We start from the raw sequence: 26,555 nt of genomic DNA, 5'->3' as shown, positions 1-26,555 counted from the left end.
AACATTAATTAATATTTTGATTTATCAATTCTAACTTTTCCCTCAACTTTTAATTATTTTTCATAGTTACCATAAATTTAAATACAGAAAATAAATAAACAGTAGAGAAATTAAAAAATAGCATAGATAAATAGTATAAATAAGATATCATGTATCAATCTTCGTGAAAATGAAAATATTATATGTAATCTTAATGTCCCTGTCAGTCCCGGTCATCCTCCAATCCCTTCTCCCACCCCTTTTGTGCTTTCTCATAATTAAAAGAAGAAAAAAGAAACGTTGAGTACTTGAATTATCCCACAATGAGTTTTAATCACAAATTCAACCCATCTTATCACTGAATGAGCAATATGAACAAAATAAATAATTTCAAAACTCTCTTTGTACTAGATGGTGAGGAGGCCACGGAGTTAAGATCGGACGAAAAGAGTTACTAAAAAGGGAAACCAGTTACATATGTTAAGTAGTGAAATTGAGCAAAACAATACAATACAAGTTTCGCTCAGTTGGGCAAAGGTAACCTTATGGATGAAAAGGTTGGATAGTGATTAAGATTTTATTAAATTTAAATTTATCTCAAAAGTTATAAATACAAATCAAAGCTAAAAAGTAGGTGATTTCACTGTGAATTTAAGATTTTGTTAGTACCGGATTAATTATTGACTTAAGCATTTAAGCATTAGAGTGTGTTTAACAACTATCCAAGCGGTTTGAAACATTGACAAGAAAATACTTAAGCTAAAGGTATGAATAGAGTTATTCGAACACAAAAAAATAAAGTGTGAATGTGTGTTATGTGTGTTACGTGGAATTACTTGATCTATATCAGAAATATTTTAGTGTCTACCTTGGGTCGAGTGATTCATAAGATCCAAGTGACCCCAAGAAACATGGGTTTAGAGGACCGGACAGAGACTATCAGAGTACTTCAACAACAAATGATGGAAATACAACAGTTTTAGTATTATGAGGGAGAGTTGACCACCCTGAAAGTCGAGAATGCAGCCAGGGTCGCCAAGAAGAAGGTCACCGAAGAAGGTGACAAGACTGTTCAAATGGAACGGATGAAGCAAACCTCCAAACCGGGTGGCACCAACCAGGCCATCGGCACGAAGGTCAGGGAGAGCGGGACGAGGATTGTCCTCGAAGAGAGCAATGTTGTTAGTAAAGAGAAAATATAGTGTTTCAGATATTTTTATCTTTTTTTGGACTTCGGAAATTGTCAATCCAAATATTATATTTCTACTAAATTTTTAAAAGACGTTATTCATACCACAGTATAACGTGTGGAGAGGGAAAACTAACTTTAATCGAGAATGCTTCTCCCTACACCTCATCCATCTCATCTGTATCTCCTGGTAAACATTTTTGCCCTTCATTAATTAAAATATGAAAAGTTGTAATAATGGTTTAACGAGACCACTCAATTAATCTACCTCTTTAGTTAGTCTTAATCTCAGTAACACTGGAAAATGAGGAAACTTGAATAATGAGATCTTATGCTTACCAAACTTCTAACAGTTGCACTCATTATATAATATTTACTGTCTTAAAGGCCAATCCCATAATAGACTTCTTCCCAGCTTGAGTTGAAGTGGTGCTTCCCTGAACTATATTGGATCTTTCATTTAATCATTTTGAGGGGTCAATCCTGATTCTTTCTCCAACCTCACATTAACTGCTTTTTTTCTCCAAGTGCGGGGTATCAGACTTTATATTTCATACATATAAGTAAAACCTCATTTTTCGTTCAAGAATAACATATGTCAAATGACTTCTCTCTCCAACCTTAACCATCAAACGCATCTACAACTGCCGCAACCTCTCCACCGTACTTCCAAGTGCGGTTAAGGCCTCCCACTTCGTTCCAATCCCCCTTCCAGATTTCAGATCTCATCCCAGATCCAACCATGCACAAGTCCAGAAATGCAAACATAATAATAGAATATGAAATGCGACAAAGAAGAAGAGAAAAGGGTGTAGGATTTGGGAATATCAAACCAGGAAGAGAGGCACATGAGGAAGGGATGGATATTTGTTTTTAATTAAAGCAGTCAAAAGATTATACAGGGAAAGAATTAAAAATATAAAATAATGAAGTGTAGGATGAGATGAGTGAGTTCACTCGTTAATCGACCTTATATTTTCCTTTTCTGACTTATCGGAATCTTGTTTATTTGAACTTCTAAATTATTGTATTTATTTACAATGAACAAATAGTTTACATCATCGACAGGAACCTATAAAACGGTACTTACTGAACAATATAAAACTTGAAACTGTAAAAAAAATCAAAGGATCCATGCAATTACAATACTTTTCTTTTATTAGATGCTTCCAGAATACATACATTCACTGGTTCTGTTAACTTCATAATAAGATTAGAGTGCAGCAAATCAGAATCATTCTAGGGCCACGCATAAGCTAAACTGATATTTTATTATCCTTTAAGCTATCTTATAGTGATAAATCTGAATGTTCTCGACATTTTGTTTCTTGAAATTGCTGCCCTTTCTACGGACAAGAAACTTGCCCCATTTGTATGGCCTATATTTTGGAGGGTTTTTCTCATCAGTCAATTCCTCCAAAGGCTTCACTTCGGTGTAGTGTGCAGGGAAGAAGAAGAACGGAATGGAAAACCTTTCTTTCTGAGAGTTAACCATCACTCTGTGTTCCACACTCTCATACAACTCATTGCTCCAAACCTGCATCAACAAACTATAACTATCACCTTCTAATCAAGGGATTATACATGTTTCATGAACTGCTATTCTGCAGATCCAATAATACTCAATAGTATTAACTTGGGTAAAATTTCAACACCTGAATGATATCACCAACATTGATTATGTATGCATCTGGTGTAGGTTTCACTCGAACCCATTCTTGATCTGCTTTGCGTTTGACTTGAAGTCCCCCAACCTCATCCTGTGCAAGAACGGTTAATGCTCCAGCGTCCTTATGTCGACCAACACCAAGAGCTAGGTGAGGATAAGGGCATGGAGGATAGTGGTTGAGACGAATAAAGCTGGTTTGATCTTTCATGAAAAACTCTTCAAACCTCTTTGCATCAAGGCCTAAGCTCATGGCAATGAGCTCCATCAACTTAAAGGACAACTTTTCCATCTCTTCGACGTACTCTTCGATTATACCCCTATCCATGTACACACATATTCACATCGTTTATACACAAGTCCTTCGCTAATTTTCCATCTATATATAGTTAGTTGAATTACAAGAACAAAGCAATTTTTTTGAACCAGAATTTGACAGCTTATATAGAAAGTGAAGTTGAATTACCTAAAGTTTGGAGGGTACTGAGGGGATTGATTAGTCCAGTGAGTGATTCTATCATCATGTTCATCGGAAGTGACAGGAATGAAAGTGGGGTCTTTGGCTTGAAAATCAAGCACTTCTTTCCAGTCCCTAACGTTTTTGGTGTGTTCTGTCTCATAGTAACCACTTGGAGAAAACTCACTTCTGCTAACCTTCCTCTTCTCCTGGAGAGTCTGACCAAAGAACATCCTTGAACCTTTTTCAATGTTTTGTCTTAGAGTGAAGGGAACCCCATGGTTGGTTACTTGGAAGAAACCCCATTCCTTGCATGCACTTCCTATCTCCTTCACTAAGCCTTCAATGGAAGATGGATCTGAAACTGAGTGGTTGGTTATTGGGGAGAGATCTATCACGGGAATGTCTTCAGCTTGGATAGTATTCAACTTTGGTCTGTGTTGTGGGTCTTGGATGAAAGCAGGGTCTACCTCTCCCATTGTTGTTAGCTCTGATGATTCAGTTCTTTGCAGAGTGCAGAGTTTATAATTGGTGTATCTCAAGTTAAAACAAAACTTTAGTTTTTAAGTATTAAATATTTTGTCATAACCTATAAAACTTGTTACTAATGAAAAATTCGGTCACTTTGAAGTTAGGTTAGAATTCACTTGATCATAAGTAAAATTCAACTAAATTTGCTTTTTTAAGTTGGTCTGAATTAAATTGAATTATGCCCCTAAGTTTAGTATGTTTGAATAGTTTGTAAAATGGTTTTAGCTTAATTGGTTTAATCAACAAATCATATAAACTTAACTTATAATTCGACTCAATCTTTAAAGAAAAATTATAATTTGAAAAAATTAAGAATTATATCATATATAAACATTGCATATAAAAATTAACATTAACGTCATTTATATAACTTAAAATTTAAATGTTGAATATTTTATTTAATTTAGATTATTTTCAACATTTTTGTATGGGGAGATGGTTAGTATATATGTGATTGTGATAGGTTCTTGCAGTGCGGATACATTGAATCCGGACAGTGTGCTTGTCCTTGTTTTATGTGAAAAGATAATGAAAGGAAATTATTTTATCCTCAGAGTTGGCCTCTAGGGTTAATCTTCTATTAAAAAGATCCAAGTTTTAAAAAAACAATCCTAAAATTTTAAGATGGTTTATTTTTTATCTAGTTATTATTGCATGTTACTTTTTATCGTGTTTACAGAGTAATCATAAAATTTTAAGATGGTTTATCCAATACTGTTTAGAATATTTTCTAAAAATATGGTAAAAAATCATGTTATTCTATTGTTTTTAGGTTTATTGGAGAATTGTCAATATTAGATATCCATATTTATTAAATAGAATATTAATTAATTAAAAGGAGGTATTCATGTCTGGGGGGAAATTCCTAAATTAAAAATTCCATATAAAACCACAACTTTGTTTAATGAGGATAATTTCTTTAAATCTAAGAAATGGTTTTGATGAATGCATCTCATACACAATGTTTATGTGTAATAATTTTATGCAGTTATTAATATATTATAGATGAATTTAAGAGAGAGAAAATATTAGGGTTTATTGTTTGAGATTAAGAAGAGTTGCGAGAAGAAGTGTGAAGAGAAAGGATTGGGTTAGGTAGGAAAATCCAAGAAACAAACAAACAATGTGTTTGTCAGTCCTAGTCATCCCTCTGATCCCTTTTCCTACCTATTTTGTTCTTTCTCAGAATTAAAAAAAAAAACCTTGTTTACGTGAATTATCCCACAATATGAGTTCTAATCACAATCTCAACGCATCATATTACGGAATTTAGCAATATGAACACAAAAAACAATGTTAAAACCCTCTTTTCAAAGTGCAACAGAGAAACAATTTGAATAATACAATATGAAAATAAAAGATATGTTCTACTTCTACTATTAAGTGCTCTGACTTGTATCTCTAATTTTTTTTCCTTATTATACTTTTCTGAAAGTAAAATAATACCATGTGCTTTGACATTCCATTATTATTAGGAGAGTAATTCTTTTATGAACATGGATGCTTGATTTCATTAGTGAAACTCTTCATAGAAATGTACCTCAGCTGTTAACACAGTAATACGTTTCTCACTACTACACAGACTCTTCTACAGGTAAGACAGTAGAATAAGATATAAAGCTTTACATTCAAGTTCTTATGTTACTCTTCAAATGTTTTCAAAAAAATCATTGATGTTAACTTCCTTCAAAGGGTAAAATTATCCTATCCATTGTCCAACTTCAAATCTAACAGGCAGACTACTGTGTGAAGGGAGTGTTTATTTATTACTTCAAAACCAATACTGGGCTTGCACCAATATTGGACAAACAAGTAAGCTTTTCGGGAGGAATTGTGTTTGGCCAGAAATATTTAGGTCGATCAATGGCCACATCTTGAAGAAAAATCGGATCATAAAGAGTAGGTGGCCTCAGAAATGTTACCCAAAATTGTTGTTATGAATAAAATGGAAGGGTATAATAGAGTTAATGGTAGATGTTATATGATCTACAGTTGCATAAATAACATCAGAATAAGGATGGGTTTTATCTTCTACAGAGAAGAGATGAATATCGTTATTCAATTCTATCCAACTGCACCCTGGATCTTTTCTTAATTCCAAACTCTGCAATCTTTTCCTAAGCTTTGTCTTCTGTCCCCATCTACCTAGTATGGCATACATGTTGGAGAGAACAACAAAAGCAAAAGTTGGGTTGGGATCCAAACTGAACAACTTCTCAGCAGCTTTCTCCCCTACTTCCATATCCTTCCAGAACCATGAAGCATTAAGCAAAGCTCCCCAAATTATCGCATCTGCTTCAATCGGCATTCTTATGATAAACTCTTCGGCTTCTTTTACATGGCCTGATCGACCAAGGAGATCCACCACACATGTGAAATGTTCTATTGTCGGGGTTAACCCATAACAACTTTGCATTGTGTGGAAAATTCTCAGACCTTCGCCGACTAGACCGGCATGATTACAAGCAGAGAGAACACCAACAAAAGTAGCTGCATTTGGAACAACTCCTTGATGTGACATTGAGCGGAAGAGTAAAACTGCCTCAGATCCCAGCCCGTGATATGCATAACCATTTATAAGAGCTGTCCATGCTGCTACATTGGGTGAAAAAATGCTGTTGAATGAGCTTCGAGCATCAGCCAAGTGACCACATTTGGAATAGAAATCTACAAGAGCAGTCCCAACATAAACATTTACTTGGAATGGCGTTTTGATTAAGTGAGCATGAAGTAACTGTCCTTGTCGAAAAGAACAAAGACAAGAGCAAGCACGAAATAGGACAGAGAATGTCGATCTACTGTAGTCAACTGATAATCTGCGCATAGCCACATATAAATTCAATGCCTCCTTGTGCCGACCATTAATGATATAACCCGACATCATTGAATTCCATGTGACGTAGTTTCTTTCCCCTTTAGTTTTCTCAAAAAGCTTCACAGCTTCATCAAGCTCACCACTTTTGGAAGACACAGAAATCATAGTATTTATAGATGTTAAAGTCTTAGGACTCATTTTCTCAAAAATCCTTTTTGATTTTTCGAACTGACCATTCATAGCATAACCTTTAATCATCAAATTAAATGAAACAGAATTTGTATCTCTCAAATCATTAAAGACAAATTCAGCTTCTTCCATCCTTCCTTTTGAGACAAGGCCCCCAATCAGTGAGTTAGCAACATTCAAACAAGTTTCTCCCCCCATGCTCTCATAAACTCTCTTAGCATCATCAATAGCTTCACAATCACAATAAAACTCAGTAAGCGCACCACCAATTGAGTTATCAAAATCAAACCCACCCTTAATGCATAGCCCATGAACAACCCTCCCTACACACAGAACCCCAAGTCTAGCACAAACCCTCACTACACAATCCAAAGTGAACTCATTAGGCACCACCTCGGAACTCCTTCTCATACTCCCAAACAAATCCAAAGCTCTCTCACACCCACCTTCCCTCTTAGCATACCCTGAGATCAATGTAGTCCAAGCCACAACATCCCGCGACGGCATTTTCTCAAACATGTCCGTAGCATCATCCATCATGTCACGCTGCACATAACCCGCAAGCATCAAACTCCACAACACTTGGTTCCCATCACGCAGCTCCTCAAAAACTACCTCAGCTTCTCTGATACCACAGCATTGCACATAAAAATACAGCAAAGCACTCCCCACAAGGCCAAACCTCTCATAACCAGATTTCAAAAGCAGGGAATGAACCTGCTTTCCAAGAAGCAAGGACTCCGACCGCGCACACGCGCTCAACACCGCAGAGAAAGAAACCTCATTGAGCGTGACACGGAAGCGGTGCATGAGGGAAACAAGGTTCAAAGCCTCAGGGTACCTCCCCCATTGGGAGTACCCAGAAATCATGGTGTTCCAGGAAGAAACTGTTCGCTGTCGCATTTGATCGAACAGGTGGCGGGCTTCTTCGAGATTTCCCATTTTGAAGCGTTGAGCTATGGAAATGTTGGTGGAGATCACGTAATCGATATGGTGCTCCGAAGATTGCAACTGTGTCGTGAAAAGTCGGAATCTTTCTTTCCGTTTCCAACGGTTGCGTTTCCAGGTGCCCACAAAGTTGATACGGAGAAACAGAGTCATTGTGTGAAGTAAGCATCGTCTCTGAATTGAAGGTGAATTATTTATTGTAAACTCTAGTTTATACCACGAATACCAAAAGCAATTCTATAATAGAAACCCAAATGAACTGTTTTACAAGTTAATCATGGTTAAACACAGTACAATATTAAATATGTATATAACTCTTTGAAATAAAATTCAAACATCAGTTTTACTTTGTGAAAAACTATAACTGTTTCTGAAACTCAACTTGCTTTCAGGGGCACTAAATCCTTTTTATTACGATGAATTTCAGTGAATGAAATACCCAATTTTTTTTCAAATGTCAATCAATTAGAAATTAGCTTTAATAAAAAGATTTAGCTAGTTTTTTGTTAAAATTTAATAAAATTATTAAATATAACAATTTTTGATTGAATAAAGATTAGTATTATGGACTTAGTAAAAATATATCACCTCAAATACTGACATATTTAGTTTCATAGCTTTCAATTAAATATTTTATTTTAAAATTTGTAATCAAATGTTTAAATTTCCTAAAAAAATCCAACACTCCAGTACATCAATATAGTGTACAATACATAGAAGTAACAAAATGAACCAGTCTGCCTCATTTTAATCCGATCTATTTTAGTCATTGAAAATATATTTATATAAAAATATTCAGCACCTTGAACTTGAACTTGTAGACTACAATAAAAGTTGCCGGTCTTGTCTTCATTCATCATCGTCACCGAGGCCTAACTTTTGCAGCGTTGTGGAAGGGTTACGGGATATTGTACAAAGTTTCCTTAACAGGAGAATTGTGACATTAAAGAGAACATAATTCAAAACAAATCTGAGTTTATTATCTTATAGAACATAACTTGATTTAAAATTAAAGTATTGAAAAATGAAGTTAAAGATTCAAACTGATGAATCAAATTAAAGAATTAATCCAAGTCATTTTACTAAGATTACGATAAAGAGATACAATTCAAATTCTTAACTGCTATCAAATGTAACAATTATATAAACAAAGAAAATTCAAACAAGAAGAAAAACACATTATGAAAGAATTACAAAAAAGTTTAATGTTTCCGTAAATTCTTATTTTCATCCGGAATTTTAAATAGATCTCGTTCTTGTTCGGTCTTTCAATTGAGTCTTATTTTTGTAAAATTGAAACAATTAGAAGCTTGCGGTCAAATTAGAGAAACGGTCGTTTAAGATTGGGTACGTGGCATGAGTGTATTGTTTAATCAAACATGACATTAAAAAGGAGTTTGAATTATATTTTGTATTAAAAAATGGATTGCAAAGAGACAAAATCAGATTTACTTCCGAACCCTAAAATCCTAAGGGATATGCACGAAAAGGGAAAGAGAGAAACGCCTCTTTCTTCAACCTCCAACGCAGCAGCCCCTACCCTCCGTCGCGCCTTCCTTTTGTTGGCCAAGAGCGTCGCCGACGACGCCACCCACGCCGGACGGAGCAGCCCAAACTTTGTCCTTCTTTTCGCGTGCTAGAGAGAAATCTCTCTCCCTACGACGTCGCTGGCACAAACCAGGATCGCCACCGTCGTCCTCAATAACCGGTTAGAGTCATGAGTATTGGTCTCCTCTCCCGCCGTTAGTTGTCGTCGGACCGCTCTCTTCACTCGGATGTTCGACACACCACGCCACCACCTCCCACCGCGATTCTCCACCTCAATCCGCCACACCTCCTCTTCCTACTACTGGAGATAACCTTTGATTTATGAGGGTTGCCGTGAACAACCAACTTCAGTGGTGTTTGAATGAGATAGCAATGGTAGCTTTGAGGTTTTTGATGCAGGTGAAAAATTAGCTTGAGAGTGATGAAGAGGCTGAGTTGGTATCTCGCTTGATGGAAGATATGGAACCATGGAAGATTGAATTCGGGTCAGTGTTGGTATTGAAAGGAATTGAGGACGAATTTCATGGATTGTATATGTTGGATAGGATCTATGTCACTCATTGGGGTATTTAGAAGAAAACGGAACCATGCTTCCAGAGTCATGCGGCTCTAGCCATACCAGAGACAGCAGATTTCCCTCTTTGCAATCCATTTTTTAATACAAAATACAATTCAAACTCCTTTTTAACGCCACGATTGATTAAACAATATATTGATCATGCCACGTAACCCAATCTTAAACGACCGTTTTTCCAATTTAACAGCAAGTCTTTGTTTCAATTTTAAAAAAATAAGAATTCAATTGAGATACCGAACAAGAAAAGACTTATTTGAGATTTTAGAAGAAGTGTTAAAAGAATTTCGTATCATTAGTGATTGGTGAATTGTACGGTTATATATTACACCAACATACAAAATGTACTAATTAAACCATGTTCACTCATGGACAATTTATTTAATAAAACAAATTTATCCACGTTCTTCTCGAAGTCATTGGTATATAATAGTAGTAATAGACTATTTCTGGGTCAAAGTTATTCCATATGTGATTAGAAAGACACATTTACTTTTAATGTTAATGAAAAGCATATAATTTACAGATTTGGAATCCTAGAGTCAATAACTACAACACGAGGAACAATATTTACTAGAAAAAATCTTGTTTGATATGATGAATCAAGAAATATTAAGTTATTGACATTGGAACTTTATTATGCACAAGAAAATGACCAAATTGAAGTTTTAATAAAGTGTTTGATAAAGAAACATATAGGAGACAAACCCAAAAGTTGGCATGAGACACTACTTCAAGTTATAAAAGCTCTTTATAATTTAGTTTATGATCATGATGCTATTTTACCTATTAATTTAGGTATGTGAGAATCCAAAAACAAAATTATCCACCTTGATTTAATTATTGGGATTTAATTTATGATGAATTGATTAACCTAGGGAAAATTCAATTGAATGTTTTAGAATAAATGTTACATCTAAGATTGCTCAATCTTAGAATAAAAGAGTAAAGAAAAAGTCATTTAAAAAGTAATTTTGCCATTTGATAGAAAATTTAAGTCTTACGGTAACTAATCCCAAGTTGAGACGCACCTTTTGAAATTATTAAAGTTTTGTCGAATAACGCTTATGTTATTATAATAGGATATTGAGTGAAAAAATTAGTTATTATATAAAAGTAAAGTTATTTACAAAAATGAATATGAAATTGTGCACAACAAAACAAGTAAAGAAGTTGAGAAAAGGAGTGATAAAAAGAAGGTTTCGTAAAATATAAAAAAATAATCTAGGTAAGAAGAAACACTTATGATGTGTTTTCCTTGAAAAGTGTTTTGAGAGCAATGAAATGAGATTTTTGTGTGTTCCTTTGAGAAGAAAAAGAAGAAATGACGAAAACGAATTTGTGGGATTGTGAGTTTTTTGATCATCTGCAAAAGTGAAGAGATTCGAAGGGATTTATAGTAAAAAGTCTTATTTGCCCTCAACGTATTATATAATTTCTGACCTTTCTGAGCTGAGCTTGTTTGAGATTGTATCGTTGTTTGGACAATTTTGTTGTTGTGTTTGAGTTGTAGGGTTGTAGATGAGGACCAAAAAAACCTTATGTATGGTAGATGAGGTTGATGGCATGAAGAACAAAATGGTTAAATATGAATACATGTGTTTGAAGCTGAGAAAGATGAAAAACAGTGCTTGAAATGAAATTGGAGGGAGGTGTATTCGGTTCCATTCCAGCGGTATTCGGTTCCATGCATGCCAAGGATTTACATAGAACTTGTATTTGGTTACAATTAAGTTTTATTCGATTCTCCATTATGCAGAACCACCCGTATTCGGTTCCCAACAATGCTATATTTGGTTCCACGACCAACCACACTCGTTATTCCTGGAACCTCGTGGTCGACCTCTTGGACAAGAAACACTTCTTCTACACAATGTAGGTATGAGCAGGTACGCATGAGCAAGGCACAACTGCTGTAATAGTGCAAAACATGGATGTGTGTTAATGAAGGGCAGAGGCATTCGATCTTGCTACATGACGCTGGGACTAAGTGAAAGAGGACGTTAGTGGACGATGGTGATGATGAGACAGTGTTTCTTTGCACCAGCGGAGACTTGATCTCGCTTCACAAAAACCGATGATAGAAGATATCGACGATGTCGAGGGAGATACGCAATGTGAAGCCCACGTGACTTTTAGTTTCGATTTTGAGAGCTGCAACGGAAGGAAAATGGATTGCCCATAAAGGTTCATGGGCCATATCCAAACCAATTGCGTTTTGAAGATTTATGATTTTCTCTTTTCTATTGTTCTGTATAAAAGTTATACAAATTAAAAATTTACAACCTAAACCAATACAGGTTGGTTTTGTAAATAGCTTCATTAAACTTTAATTGATATTTCATAGTTAAAAAAATCCTTTTGTTTATTCTATTAGGTTGTCAAAAGATGCATGTAACGTTTCGTTTCAATGTCTACTGGAAGTTAATTTCTAATCTTTTCAATTTCCAATATAATAAACATTTTTCGACTAATTTTTTTTTAGAGATTCAACGTTGTAAAAGTTTAAAAAAATTATATTAAAAAAAACTATTTTCAAAAAAATTATATCAATTTACTAAATTATAATTTCTTTTTACATTTTATAAATTATTTTTAATAATAATTTCTAATTTCTTTTTCTCTTTATAAATATTTTTATAACTAAATATAACATCAACAATTTTCAATTTATACTACTTTTATAATTAGAGATATTTTGATAATCTTCATCTTTTACCAATTAAACAATTTTTTATATTTGTCATATAATATAATCCTATACTAATTCCTACACACTCTACTTCTAAATCCACTCTCACTTACATCTAAATTCATTCAAATAAATAACAAAAAATTTACCTACAAATCCATCAACTCATTCTCTCCCAAATCATCTCCCCCAGACTTCTTCGAGTAAACACACCCTTAAATAAACCCTTAAAGAATTAAGAGATGACCCAGGGTGAGAAAAACTCAAATTTTATCTAAAGAAGCATTCACAAAACAAAATCAAAGAAAAAGTTACACAAAAATAAAAGGAGACATTGAATATAAGTAATTGATGCAAAGTTAAGTAAAAAAACTCAATCGAGGAGAAAATATCTTTAATGTCAAGAATAAATATAAAGAATAAAGCTATTTATTTGCTTGAAATATCAGCTTATATCTCTAAAAACTAACCATAATTGTTTTTCAATAAACTCAATTTCCGGTATGAATTTGATAATTTTTCAATATTAAAACTATATTTAATATATTGAAAAAACTCCAAATTTTCAGAGAAAACAATACCATTATCCAAAGTTAACTACATCAGAAAAAAAATGACCAAAATATTAACATCTATTCCATTGACATGGAGGTATTATAGGCAGTCCATTTACATATGTATGGCAATGATGATTGATGAATCAATCTGTTTCATGATCAGGTGCAGGAGAATACCATGCAGGGTGCCTTCCCATGGTTCTTAAAAGCTTAGTGTATGGTGAATCAGGCATTTTTGCTTCTTCCTCTTCCCTCAGTTCATCATCAGATTTTGGCAATCCATCAGGTATAGGACACTGTCTCTCACCTTCCTCTGATTTCACATCCTTACTCGACTTTATGCCATCTTTCTTCACTTTCTGCATGCTTGCTATCCCATGTAAACATCCTATTAAGGATTTCACACCACCAGTCTCCAGAATCAACCTCTCTATGTCTTTTTTTGGGGTCTCTTTCTGTATCATTAAGGGTAACAACACATTTCTTATTAAATTCAAGCTCCACTCATTCACAGTTCACGTTCTTTCAAAATATCAACACTGCTTGCGAATTTTAAATAATTAAAAACAACACTGTATTGAAAAATTAAAAATTAAAACAAAATCATCTATATTGAAAGAACACAGTTCATGTTCATGTTTCTTTTTAAAATATTTAATAAGTATTTTAAATCTACCTGAATTAGTTGGTTACTCCGATATGGCAGAGTGCTTCTATTTCTCACTTTCTGGTCTACAATACAACTTCCCTTTTAAGTTTTTTTTTTTTATTTAAGTATTTACAGTGTTTGAAACAGAGAAGAGAAATCAAAAGACGGGAAAATAGAAAATTGAATTAAAAATTAAAAACTTGGAAATTCTAAATTTTTTATTTCTATAATTAATTAAAGTCTGCAAAAAGTTCATCAATAAATAACACAAGGTATAGAAATAAGAACATACTTCAAGATCTTTCAGCTCAAAATAAGCCTGCCAGCAACTGTAGGATTCCTCACCTTCAAGTGTTAAACAATAATCTGTAAAATTCAAAACACATCACAAACGATGAATTCAGAAATCATTCAACAACAGAGCATAATGAAAACCATAGTGAGATTTCACTGTTTATAGAAAAAGGGGAACAAACATCAAAAGGAGTTAATAAATCAGTAAAGAAAAACTTAAACCGATATCCCAACCCAAAAGGGATCTTGTTATTCATAAAAAAGATGCGAAATTTAAAAGGATGCAACAAACCTGAGAGCTCTTTCTCGGATTTTTCGATCAGAGGAGGGTCTTTAACGGCCCTTTCAAACTTGGTTCGGCTAAAAGGTTCAAGCTTGGGGATGTAGGGTTGGTTCCTGGATGAAGAACAAACAACAAAGGAAGCGTGTCCGGTTGAAGAGGTTCGGTTGCTATGGGCGTCGAGAAACAGAGGAGTACAACATGGACGAAGCAACGTTGTCTTCATCGTATTCGAGAAATCTAACGATGTATAACAGTGTTGTGTTTTCTTAACTAAAGGAGAAGAGAATGAGCACGGCGAAAAACTGAAAGAGAGATAAGGCTATTGAATAATGATCTTATAGACCCAACAGCATATTATTAAATAGAAAGTTTCCCCACTTGGATAAGGACGATGTTGTTCTATATTTTAATATTAATATCTTTCTTTTTTTAGTTTTAGTAGAATATCCAAAACATTAAGCGTTCGCTTGTATGAATTTCAATGTTGTATGAATTTTACTGTAGCCAGTGAGTGACTAGCGAAGACGGATTTGTAGATGAATTTCTGATAGCTTCCATCGATTTGTGAGGATGTTTACGAGTGAATTTGCCGGATAGCTGAATATATGATGACTCGCATATATACGAAGATTTGTGTTGAATGTGAAAAAAATATCATTTTTGTCTTTAATATATTTGATAATATCGGTAGAGACAAGAGAGAAAAATAACATATGATTCTTACATGCGATAATCGATTCCAGAGCAAATATATAATAAGGCACATTAATCTTAGTCATTGCTTCGTACATCACGATGTTATTGCGGCTGGGTGACTTTGGCCTATCTGCTCAGTAGTGCATTTTGTTCACTTTCATAGGCCAACTACATAATGTTTTGGCAGGATAGCAATGCAAAGATTTGATTATCTGTGGTTTGACACAACTACACAAGCCTTGATAGCCTTCACAGCCAACACAGGAAAGATTCCTGACAATACAGTGTTCGGTGTTTGAATTTCAAACAGCTTTGAAGACCGTAGACCATTTATTAAAATGAGGTTTGGTTGGTGTATGTTTGGTTCGTGTCTTAAGTGCATATCGTGTATTATTTCAGCTCAATATATCTCATCTCTGCTTGTCCTTCATCATTCCTGAGCTATTTTTTTGGTTGAGAAATGTTTGTTCTTGTGTGCTGAGTGCATTGACGAGCGGAGGTGCATGACATAGATCAAGTTAGTAAATGTAGTTGTAAGGTTTGTTCAATTTTTGCAGGTTGGAGGCACGGATGTAGCGTTTTGTTATAGACCACGAATGGAGAGTGGTGTGTGGTGATCGTGGACCTTGGTTGCTATCATTAGAAGAAGGTGAAGATGCGTTGAAGATGGACAATGAAAGGTTGAAGCACGAAGAGCGAACAAAGATGGAGAAACAAAGGTGAAATAGTTAATTATTTGTATACAGGTGACATCAATTTACATTTATCCTTATTTATCTAATATAATTCAAATTTAATATTTTAAAATTTGTTAACTATTTAATTTATTGAATTAGTTGGATTGTTAGTTCGAATTTTCAGATTACAAACTTATATTAAATTTAATAAAAGAGTTGTTTTTATTTTAAATAAATGAAATAAATATAAAAAATTTAATTAAAAAATTACATATATAATTTTAATAATAATTATTATAATAAAATATAATTTTGTATAATTTACTACAAATTTTAATAGAATAATATCATATTAAAAACAATAAATTTTATATTTATAAATTTATAAATATTAAAATATAAATTTGAATTCAATCGGTATTGATAAAGTTGTAATAGGCTTAAATGCTTATTTCGTCATCATGTTAAGAGGTGAATTTCTGATTAGTATCCGGTTTTAAAAACGAAGACATCGGGTCCCTATGTGGACATTATTTATATATTTTTTATAACATAAGGACTCAATGTCTTCACTTTTAAAATCGGATACTAAACAGAAATTCACCTGTAAGCCGGTTGTAATATATCATTTGAATCATATTACAATTATTTATTTTATTTTATTTATTTAACATTATCCATTTATTCAATTTAATCATATCGTATATTTGAATTTGTTTTAGATTTTTTCAAGTTCGGTATATTCACAGTTTTTCAAATTTATTTTAGTTGAAAAGGTTTTTCTTGAAAATTACATAAAATTTATAGATTTATTTAGAATACGTTTTTATAAATATTCAAATAAAACCACTATGCGATACGATTATGAATCAATATAAATAAATGTATTCATATGCATTTTTTTAAGACTATTTCGTCTTAGGTATGTAATAAAATTTGTAGTTGAAAATAACATAACACAATGTTTGGATTGTTAACTTAATTATGATAATTTTAAAATAGAATAATAACGTCACAAGACAAACGAAAATAATGCAGTGATATAATATTTGGGATCCTTTTTATAAAAATTGCTTAGATTTTTTAACGTAAATTCATGACGTGATATTCAATTGGAAAAGGGTAGCAATTGGATAATAATATTTCGTTTCAAAATATATCAATATAATATTAGTTGAGTATTAAATATAAAATATAGAGCTAAAGAAATGTAAAATTTTAAACTAAAAATTCAGAAAATGAAAAAAGAGCATAAAATAATTAATGCTAACACTTTTATTTTATTTTTTTGAAAAAGTGGTGTTTGGTGCACTTTTTAGTTGGGTCTTAGTTTGTCTTGTAATGGAAATGGAGAGAGACGAATAGGAACAGCGCGATTTGATTTGCAGAAATACGACCAATTATTCCTATGCTCGCTGCTAGATATTTTAGAACTGCTTTAGATATTTATTAACGACTTCATGCTATTTTTCGTCTTTTAGTTAATATTTATCTGTTTCTTATAAAATATTGTTTTTCTCTTTGACTTTTTTTTTTGTAATTATTTAAACAGTATTCGTTTTTTTAAAATCTATTTAGTAGACATGATTGTTTTTTTTTATGAATTTTCATCCTCTAAATATAGTTATGTAAGTATGTAAAGAAAAAGACATATATTTCTTTGAAGACGTTTTACTATTTATGATAAATAATTTATTGTAAATTTATATGTTAAACTTTAATAAAATTGAATGTTTATAGATATTATCAAAATATAATTGATTTGAGATTGGAAAAAAAATACGAAAATGTAAATTTGTACCTCTCAAAATATTAGGATATGGTTTCAAAAGGCTTGAGTCTCATTATACTTGGAACGATGAAACTATATGTCTTTCAAAGGAAGTATATATAGTAGAAAATAAAGGAAGCAAGAAGCATTTTGACCCCTTTTCCAGCTCACAAAGCAACACAACCAACCATCATCATAAGGAACAAAAAAAGGCATATGCATGGGAAACAAGTTTCACATTTAACACTTGTTAAATGTTAAAAACAAGCAAAATATGAGCACATGGATAAATCCACTAAAAGTTAAAAAAATTTAGGAGCACATAGAGGAAATTGAATTTGATTTTTCTAACTTTTTTGAATTCTAGTGCGTAACATTTATAAATAGGATCGTTGAAACACTTTTTATTGAATGAGAGTATTGTTACTATAATGAAGTTGTGAGAGAAAAGTTCTCTACCTTTTGAGATTTTATCTTCTTTCATTGATTTAAGTGATGACTTCAAGCATTACTGGTATTGGAAGGTTTTCTAAGAGGCGTTGTATCTCTTCTCCAATTCAATTAAGTCCTTCCTATAGTTTTTTTCTTTACTTGTTCTTCATTAATTGTTCAATTCATCTTGCTTTACTCCTATTTTGTCATGTATATCATTGTTTTATTTTACATTTGTTTCTGTTACACTCTTTGAATGAAGCTTTCACAGTTGTTTATGTCTAGAGATAATATTAATTGAGTTTCATTCCTTTCATCTTAAAGCAACATTAAAAACATCTAAAATATTTGTTGTTGGATAAAACCTTGTATGTTCAAAGACACCAACTATGCTACAAAAATATATATAAGAAAATGACTACATGTAGTAAACACTAACCCTTAGAACATATCCAGAATTGAAATGAAAAATCTACTTAGACAAATATTATAAGTTAGACCTCATTGTTCGTAGCTCTCTAAGTTAACCTTTTCGTAAGTATAAAAGAGATATAGAATCAACATGTTGAATGACCTATTTTTCATCAAACTCCTCTTGTTTAAAGATCAAGTCATTCATTTTCCTTAAAATACACTATATTGCACAATAAATTATAAATCAGTTATCCCTTATTTTTTGTAATTCATGTTAAAACCATGTTGTTAATATTGTGTTACGGCATTTTTGGGAAAACAAATGAATATGTGTATCAATGAATGATAATATTTTTAAGGCTTAATTGTAATTTGGTCTCTACATTTAGAGGTCTTTTTCTGTTTAATACCCGCTTTTAAAAATGTTTTTATTTGATCCCAATGTGGTATAAATTGTATCAATCACATCCCTTTCGTTAAATTGACATAAACGAAATTAACTTCGTGATAATGTGGCTATCAAATCTGTAATTTTTTCTTCTCTCTCCTCTGCTCGCCCAACTTTTCCTCTCTCTTCTATTTCTACCACGGGTAACTTATCATCTTCCACAAGCAACACCCCTTATCCTTTCTTTTCTTTCCTGGGGCACGAAACTTCTTAGGCACAAGCTTCTTCACCATCCTCGATCCAAACCTACCACTTCTACTCCCTTTAATCTTTTATTCAGAAACTTCAAGAACATCTGAAGAACAATCCTCAACTATTTCTGATGCCACATCACCACTGACAAAACGCATTTGACAACAAATCCCCAAATCAGTATTTCATAAAGATATACAAGAATTAAGAACAATGGTGAACTAATACATTCTTTCCTTTTTCATGGGCGGGGTTGGTCTCCAGAGTAAGAGAAGGTTATTTTTGTTTTGTTTTGAAAAGTCAAAGGGATTAAATGAAAAACTTGGGTTGGTTCCTATAGCATGCAGGAACGTATTTTATGTTATAAGGCTAAACCTGGAATGAAAAAGGGGCTGGAGTAGATTCTTGCATTCTTCCAAAGAAGGTTCTCTTCTCATTCTTTAGTTTCAAAACTAAATAACGTTATGGCCACATAAATGCAATTCAAAATAGATTTTACACCCTTGAATGCTGGTTTTATATTAGGAAGTTAGGATAGGATAAGAATGGAAACTTTGGGTGGGTTTTAACATAAAATATCTAGAGTAAATGAGAAGATATTTTTATAGACCATTTTGGGGTATAGGGTGAGTGGATTTTAGGTTGTATTTAGGGTAAACTTTGGAGAGGTTGGAGGGAGTAGCCGCGTGAGATATAGAGGGAACATTAACCTACCTCTAGCAAGAACTAAAGTGAGGAAGTGAGAGAAGTGAAAAAGCCAACCTTTGTTTTGGTTTTGTACTTTGTGGTAGTGAGATATATATATATATATATATATATATATATATATATATATATATATATATATATGTATGTATGTATGTATGTTGAACAAGTTTGTGTCTCGGTCTTCTCACTCCTTTGAGCAAGGTTGAACATGTTTCACTAAGTCAGAGGGGGTTTTTGCACCAAACTAGGCATATTTGCCTAGAATATTATCAAAATGGGCAAATTTTGACCAAAAGTGAAGTCGTGGGGGGCCAAAACGACTTCAAATGAAGAAGTCGTGCCCCCTGCACGACTTCACACTGTTCATTTAACTAGTGGTGAAGTCGTGCACCCCAAAAACGACTTTTGGGTCCTGTAATCGATTACAATATACTGGTAATCGATTACAATATACTGGTAATCGATTACAGAGTGTTGAAATTGTGACACCCCTGCATGACTTCATTTCAGTAGGCAAAAAAGCTACTGGTAATCGATTACGACACTTCTGTAATCGATTACCAGTGTTTATATTGTGCAAGAACCACTCTGGTAAGCGATTACAAGGTTCTTATAATCGATTACCAGTGTGTTTTTGGTTGGTTTTTGAAAATGATTTTGCATTTTACATATTTGATGTATTGGTTGTGTTAAACGAAAAAAGAAATTGTGGTTGTTATGTAATGAATGGAGACAAATTTGAAGAAAAGAGAAAAAAAATATTAATAAGAAATATTAATAGTAATATATTAATAATCGATTTGATTACAATTGGGTAAGATTAAGAAATAACTAATGACGAAATGGACAATTTCCCCTATGATGACCTTCGTTGCGGCAGTAAGAGCATTTTTTTGGCTTATCTGGATTGGATTGATCCATTTCATTATGAATCCTATTTGTAGATGGTCTTCCGGATGCCTTGCGTCGCATTTTAGGATCTGGTATGAAGTTTGGACCTGTATACGCAGACCAATAATCTTGATTTTGGATTGGGTGAAATTGTACTTCATATGCCTTGAAAATGTTGTTAAGACTGTACACTGGATCGATTACTTGGGTTAGTGGGATATGCGAAAATGCATAAACAGCAATGACATGATGACATGGGAGACGAGTAGCCTGGAAGTGACCACAATCACACCACCATTCATTTAGGCTGACCTTATAGGAAATTGGAACAGGGCGGTAGTGGTGAGGTGTTGAAATCTCCTGAACATCAAATTCAGAATTTTCACGATTGTAGCGATGAACATGACAAAATGCGGATTGTTGTTGATTTTTCCTAATGATATCGGCGATTTGTTCAGGAAATTGGTGGCCTGCTTGTAGCATATAGTTCGCCTTTAATCCTCGTTCAACAAACCATGATTGTGTCCTCTCAAATGTTGTTCTGATGAGAGCACATATTGGTAATGAACGTGCTCCCTTTAAAATGGAGTTGGTGCACTCAGCAAGATTAGTGGTCATATGTCCATATCTTCTCCCTCCATCAAAAGCCTGAGACCATTTTTGTAATGGGATTTTATCTATCCAATCAACTTGTTGTGGGTATTGGTTTCTTAGTGCAGTAAGTTTTGTCGTCACAGTTGGTTGCTTGACCTCGTAAGCTGTAATGACGTAATGAATAAATAAATTTTAGAATAATGTTACAAAATTATAAAAGTAAAAGTGTATTAAAAATGTTTGTAGTAGTACCTAAATTGATGAATTGTTTTTTGAGGTCATGATTTTTGAATTTGTTGTTGAAGTTGGATGCTAGATGACGTATGCAATATACAGAGTTCAAACCATCTTGTTCCCAACCAACTTCTTCCGATCTTAAGGCCGATAGGATACCCTTTCCTTTGTCAGTGATGATGCAAATATTTTGTTGAGGGCAAACATGTTCTCGAAGTAGTTGAAAGAACCATATCAAGGCCTCCTTTGTCTCACCTTCTACAATGGCAAAGGCCAATGGGAAAAGATTTCTATTGCCATCTTGAGCTATGGCGGTGAGCAAAGTTCCATGATATTTATCCGTCAGAAATGTACCATCAACTTGGAGAATGGGTTTACAGTATTTGAATCCTTGTATGCAAGGACCGAAAGACCAGAAAACTCTTTCCATAATATAACAATTATTGTCGGCTTGTCCATCAATCTGCACTGGAGAACCAGTGCATTGTAAAATTGTACCTGGGTTGGCCTCCTTGACAGCATGCAACCACCTCGGCATGTGGTTATAAGAGTCCTCCCAGTCTCCAAACTCCATAGCAAGAGCCTTTTGTTTAGCGATCCAAGCTTTTCTGTATGACACAGAATATCCGAATCGAGCTTTAATATCTGCAATCAAACTCTTGATTGACATTGATGGGTTTGTCCGGACTGAATTTGATATGATCGCGGCAATGTGAGAACTATCAAGATTTGTATGATCTTGAGATAGTATGGTTGAGAAACACGAGTATTGTCCGTCGATATTCTTGATTTCCCAATATTTACGGACTTTGCTATAAGCTGCCCTCAAACGCCATTGACAACTGTTGTGATATTCCACACAACGAATGACATAAATGTTGGGCTTCGATTCAACGATAGTGTATTTGTAACCGTTGGTTATGTGATAATGTTTGATTGCAGCAATAGTTTCGTCCTTTGACTGGAACTGCATACATTCATTCAACTCTGGAATGACATGTAAGATGATTGTGTGATGTGGTCGTCGTTGTTGTCATCTTCAAGTATGTTGTCTAATTCATCATCGGTGCTGAACTCATCAACATTATCTAATATCAAAGGATGTTCGTCGATGATTTGCGATGATGAAGATGGTGGAAAGTCCCCCGATGCCATAACGTTATAGATGTGCGGGAGAAAAAAAAAGATTGGAGTAGAATGAGAACTGTTGGCAGTGGAGTGGAGATGAGAAGCTGGATTGGTGAAAGACTTATATATATATATATATATATATATATATATATATATATATATATATAGAAGTTTCAAGCGTGAAAGGTTACTTTCTGATAAGTGGGTGTTATGGTTTGAAATAGGGAGTATTGGACAATATAGCACTGTCATATAGTTATATAGGGTTGCATACCAATACACAATTATAAGGTATCTATAGTATTACATTTATTTCATTCCGTATAAAGTAATTTGCACTATCATCTGATATATGATAAGGTTTTCATGACACGTTTTTTGTATTAGTTATAGATGTTGAGAGACTAATTTGTTTTTTGTTGTTAATAAATAAATAAAGTAGTATTTAAAGGTATAAAAATAGTTTATAATTGAATAATGTAAAACTGGGAAATTTTATAAATAGGATTTAAATAAAAAAATGGGAAAAGGGAAGTTGTGGGGAGGGGGCACGACTTCAATAGGTGAAGTCGTGTACCCCTACACAACTTTAACTATTGAAGTCGTGTAGGGGGTACACGACTTCACCTATTGAAGTCGTGCCCCCTCCCCACAACTTCCCTTTTCCCATTTTTTTTTATTTTGCATAGTTTTGAATTAGTTTTGAAAAACAGAAAATAGTTTTTGAGTGTAATAAAATGCTTAAAAAATGAAAAATATTTTTACAAACTTAAATACAATTTATAAAAAGAATTTTTTACTATTCATTAACATTAGGTGTGATGATTAATAATTGACCTTGTACACATGCACTGAAGCTTAGGCTCTGACCATTAACATTAGGTGTGCTATTCATTTTTCCTATTCATTTGCATGCCTCTCCCTTTGCAGATTTCAGCCTGAAGATTCCTTTTATTCATATGCATGCTTCTGTACCCTTTACAGGATTCCTTCATGAAGACCACTCATTTGGATTTGGAATTGTGCATCCCATTTCACAGAAGCATGTGAAGTTGTCATTGTATGGGCATCAATGGTTGTCCATAAATTGGTGGAGGGTCATTTCATTTCTACCATTGCATAGCCTTTGTTCCAATAGCCAAAGCACTTAATTTCTTTTCATTGCTTTAACATCCCAGTTTCGAAATGGCTTCTGCCCGTCAACTTCCCGTTGATATGTTCCTTCTACGTCTACAATATAAACACATTGTCAAGGCAATTTGGGAAGGCAAATGAACGAGTTATTTGCCCTCGAAGACATGCAATCTGGATAGCAAGGCATGTTAACGAACTTGATGAAAGAATCATGAATATTCTACAGGCAGCGGGGTTTATCCATATTTTGAAAGCGTCAAATATGGAAATAAATCACCAGCTAGTTACTGCTTTGGTTGAGAGGTGGAGAGTTGAGACTCATACTTTCCACTTACCTCTTGGTGAAAGTACTATAACATTGGAAGATGTTGCACTACAACTGGGGCTTCCCATTGAAGGTCGTGTTGTCACTGGCATCAGTAGTGGTCCTCTAACATGTTTTTGTCAACAACTACTAGGAGATGTTCCTCCTGAGAACAGTGTCAGGGGCAATAGAATTAAGTTGTCTTGGCTGAATAACACTTTTCGCCATTTGCCTCATGATGCCACAGATTAGGTTATTCAACAATACGCTAGAGCGTATATGTTGATGATAATTGGCAACATCATGATGCCAGATACATCTGCAAGCATGGTGCATTTGATGTATCTACCCCTTTTGGCGGACCTGCAGACCGTTTCACAGTATAGCTGGGCATCCGCAGTGCTCTTCTGCTTGTATCGTGCCCTTGATCATGGGACTAGGGCTGACCAAGACAATATCGGAGGGTGCATGATCTTGTTACAATGCTGGGCATGAGAAAGAATAACATGTATTTCCCCACAATTACTTGAAGTCACAGAAGAAGACATTTCTTCTGGTGCACTTTTTCCCCTTGCGAAAAGATGGTGTCGAACAACACATTCAATATTCCATGACACGACAAATGTACAACAATTTCGTCAAAAGTTAGACGACCTATCACCTAGACAGGTATTTTTGACCTCTGTACTTAAAATTGGTGTATATATTTTGTTATAATTTGGCTTCATCTGTTTTTAACCAAAAACTTCAATACTTCAGTTTATATGAACACCGTACAAACGTGATGACATTGGTCAAATCATTCCAGTCGAAGTGCCCCCAACTTGTCAGACAGTTGTGCCTCTCATATGTTTCTCTGTTGTTGAATACCAACAATCAGACCGTGTGATGCGTCAATTTGGATTTCGACAAAATGTACCCCATCCATCGATGAATCTAGATGAGGAACATAAACAGGATATGAGAGGACGCGCATATTGGAATTGGCAAGAACACCATCAATAGTGGATTGCATTATGGAATGACCGACATAATCGTGTATTCAACGGTATTCCATTCCAAAAAAATGGTCACTTGCGAGATGAATCCGAGTACATGCAATGGTATATAACTCATACAATCCACTATATTGCTCTCATACAAGATTCAGCCGACGAAGAGGTACCACAATATCCCCACCTTTTAAATTATGAAAGTCTTATTATCTTGCGTTCTTCAATCAAACATTGTCTTTAGCAGTGTGACATGGAGCACGAACAACAGTTCCAACCGCCATCTGCATACCGTGCATCACCACCGTATCATGATCCACAAAGGTCTGCCTCTGACCATGTCAACTATCAACATCCATCTCTGAATTCAAGGTTCGAACAACACATCCTACCGCCATCAACATATCCTCAGGCTGAGACCTCTTATTTCGCCTTTCCACCATCAACATTGTTCAATGGAGGTCCATCATTTTTTATGGGAGGTCCTTCCAATTATTTTGGAACCTCCACAATGACTCCACCATCTTCATATCAACACGCTTCATCGTCACAAAACGTGTATCGACCGACCCTTGATTTCCAACACCTTCAACAGTCCAATGAAATTCATCCCAATGATGAAGACCAACACACGCAGAGTCCCACACTACAACAACAACAACAAAGGCGAGGCCAACAACAACGACGAAGACCAACATGTGGGACTGGAGGACATAGATAGATTGCCTCATCAATACATTTATAATTATGTAGTTTGTCTATAATTTCTTAATTAATCACAAAAATTTATATCATTACAAACTTTTATCCTTTTCAGTTATTATTGCACATCATGTCAAAACAAATATATATATAAATCAATTTTAATATATGATGCATTCAATCAATACTAAAGCATGGTTGAGAAATCAAATTTTGTTCCTCCACACACTGGTAGTCGATTACAGTTTGTACTGTAATCGATTACCAAATAGACCTTGTAAGGGATTACAGGCTTTGCTGTAATCCATTACCAGAGAGGCTGGTAATCGATTACAGGGTTTCTGATAATGTGGATAATAATGACGGCAAAACAGATAAACTGGACCCATCTCATCCGACATAGGATGAAGAAGGCTTTGAGGCCAGGTGCTCCTTTACCATATCCAACTTTGGTCACCCGGATCCTAGAACATTTTGAAGTTCCATTGGATGATGAAATATTTGTCCCACCTAGTAGGCATTGGACAATATCAAGAGGATTGATACAGTCATTTGGATTGACCAGAAATGCTGACAACAGATGGGTTCACAGAAATTCTCCTCCTCCACCTCAACATCAAAATCAACCACCTCCTCAACTACAACCACCACCACCACTTCTTCAACAACAAACTAGTTCATATGATGACGTCATGAGGGGGATAAACGATCTTCGAACATTTGTTGGGGACAGCTTCAATACACTCAATGAAAGCATGAATGCAAGATTTGAACAATTGGAGCTGAACATGGGTGACCGCTTTGATACTATTGATGCTCGAGTTGAGCATGTGCAGCACGACATTGACTATCTGCGTCGTCATT

At 34.3% G+C, this 26,555-nt stretch overlaps 4 protein-coding genes across 4 annotated transcripts; all 4 read right to left on the bottom strand.

The window, feature by feature from the left end:
- Nucleotides 1-2,299: 2,299 nt before the first annotated feature.
- On the bottom strand, nt 2,300-3,827 carry LOC124841893 (fe(II)/2-oxoglutarate-dependent dioxygenase 4-like). The gene is made up of 3 exons (XM_047318270.2): nt 3,301-3,827; nt 2,824-3,154; nt 2,300-2,705 (listed from the first exon to the last, which is right to left on the bottom strand). The coding sequence occupies exons 1-3, from the start codon at nt 3,768-3,770 to the stop codon at nt 2,448-2,450; spliced, it is 1,059 nt and encodes a 352-aa protein (XP_047174226.1). The 5' UTR covers nt 3,771-3,827; the 3' UTR covers nt 2,300-2,447.
- A 1,486-nt stretch (nt 3,828-5,313) lies between these two features.
- Nucleotides 5,314-8,096, bottom strand: LOC124841895 (pentatricopeptide repeat-containing protein At2g13600-like). Its single transcript, XM_047318272.2, has one exon. The coding sequence runs from the start codon at nt 7,925-7,927 to the stop codon at nt 5,741-5,743; it is 2,187 nt and encodes a 728-aa protein (XP_047174228.2). The 5' UTR covers nt 7,928-8,096; the 3' UTR covers nt 5,314-5,740.
- A 5,054-nt stretch (nt 8,097-13,150) lies between these two features.
- On the bottom strand, nt 13,151-14,720 carry MEE14 (maternal effect embryo arrest 14). Its single transcript, XM_047318266.2, has 3 exons — nt 14,381-14,720; nt 14,087-14,160; nt 13,151-13,600 (listed from the first exon to the last, which is right to left on the bottom strand). Exons 1-3 carry the CDS (start codon nt 14,592-14,594, stop codon nt 13,289-13,291), a joined length of 600 nt encoding a protein of 199 aa, XP_047174222.1. The 5' UTR covers nt 14,595-14,720; the 3' UTR covers nt 13,151-13,288.
- A 5,820-nt stretch (nt 14,721-20,540) lies between these two features.
- Nucleotides 20,541-22,583, bottom strand: LOC148206596 (uncharacterized). The gene is made up of 3 exons (XM_088108189.1): nt 22,426-22,583; nt 21,447-22,270; nt 20,541-21,358 (listed from the first exon to the last, which is right to left on the bottom strand). The coding sequence occupies exons 1-3, from the start codon at nt 22,581-22,583 to the stop codon at nt 20,541-20,543; spliced, it is 1,800 nt and encodes a 599-aa protein (XP_087964315.1).
- Nucleotides 22,584-26,555: the final 3,972 nt, after the last annotated feature.

The sequence above is a fragment of the Vigna umbellata genome, chromosome 1, assembly GCF_029865625.1.
Source record: "Vigna umbellata cultivar VRB3 chromosome 1, Vumbellata_1.0, whole genome shotgun sequence".
NCBI lineage: Eukaryota > Viridiplantae > Streptophyta > Magnoliopsida > Fabales > Fabaceae > Vigna > Vigna umbellata.
The sequence above is the reverse complement of the archived record's forward strand: the minus strand, read 5'-3'. Positions and strand labels throughout refer to the sequence as shown.

What these genes read in the sequence shown, in the direction of transcription:
- LOC124841893 (XM_047318270.2), bottom strand. Translation starts at nt 3,770, where the DNA reads ATGGGAGAGGTAGACCCTGCTTTCATCCAAGACCCACAACACAGACCA. An exon ending in CAGTACCCTCCAAACTTTAG is followed by an intron (nt 3,155 to 3,300) that starts GTAATTCAACTT and finishes GTACATGGATAG; the next exon opens with GGGTATAATCGAAGAGTACG. An exon ending in ATGTTGGTGATATCATTCAG is followed by an intron (nt 2,706 to 2,823) that starts GTGTTGAAATTT and finishes TTGTTGATGCAG; the next exon opens with GTTTGGAGCAATGAGTTGTA.
- LOC124841895 (XM_047318272.2), bottom strand. Translation starts at nt 7,927, where the DNA reads ATGACTCTGTTTCTCCGTATCAACTTTGTGGGCACCTGGAAACGCAAC.
- MEE14 (XM_047318266.2), bottom strand. Translation starts at nt 14,594, where the DNA reads ATGAAGACAACGTTGCTTCGTCCATGTTGTACTCCTCTGTTTCTCGAC. An exon ending in ATCCGAGAAAGAGCTCTCAG is followed by an intron (nt 14,161 to 14,380) that starts GTTTGTTGCATC and finishes TGAATTTTACAG; the next exon opens with ATTATTGTTTAACACTTGAA. An exon ending in TTGAGCTGAAAGATCTTGAA is followed by an intron (nt 13,601 to 14,086) that starts GTATGTTCTTAT and finishes TTAATGATACAG; the next exon opens with AAAGAGACCCCAAAAAAAGA.
- LOC148206596 (XM_088108189.1), bottom strand. Translation starts at nt 22,583, where the DNA reads ATGGCATCGGGGGACTTTCCACCATCTTCATCATCGCAAATCATCGAC. An exon ending in ATCACACAATCATCTTACAT is followed by an intron (nt 22,271 to 22,425) that starts GTCATTCCAGAG and finishes ATATCACAACAG; the next exon opens with TTGTCAATGGCGTTTGAGGG. An exon ending in AAAACAATTCATCAATTTAG is followed by an intron (nt 21,359 to 21,446) that starts GTACTACTACAA and finishes ACGTCATTACAG; the next exon opens with CTTACGAGGTCAAGCAACCA.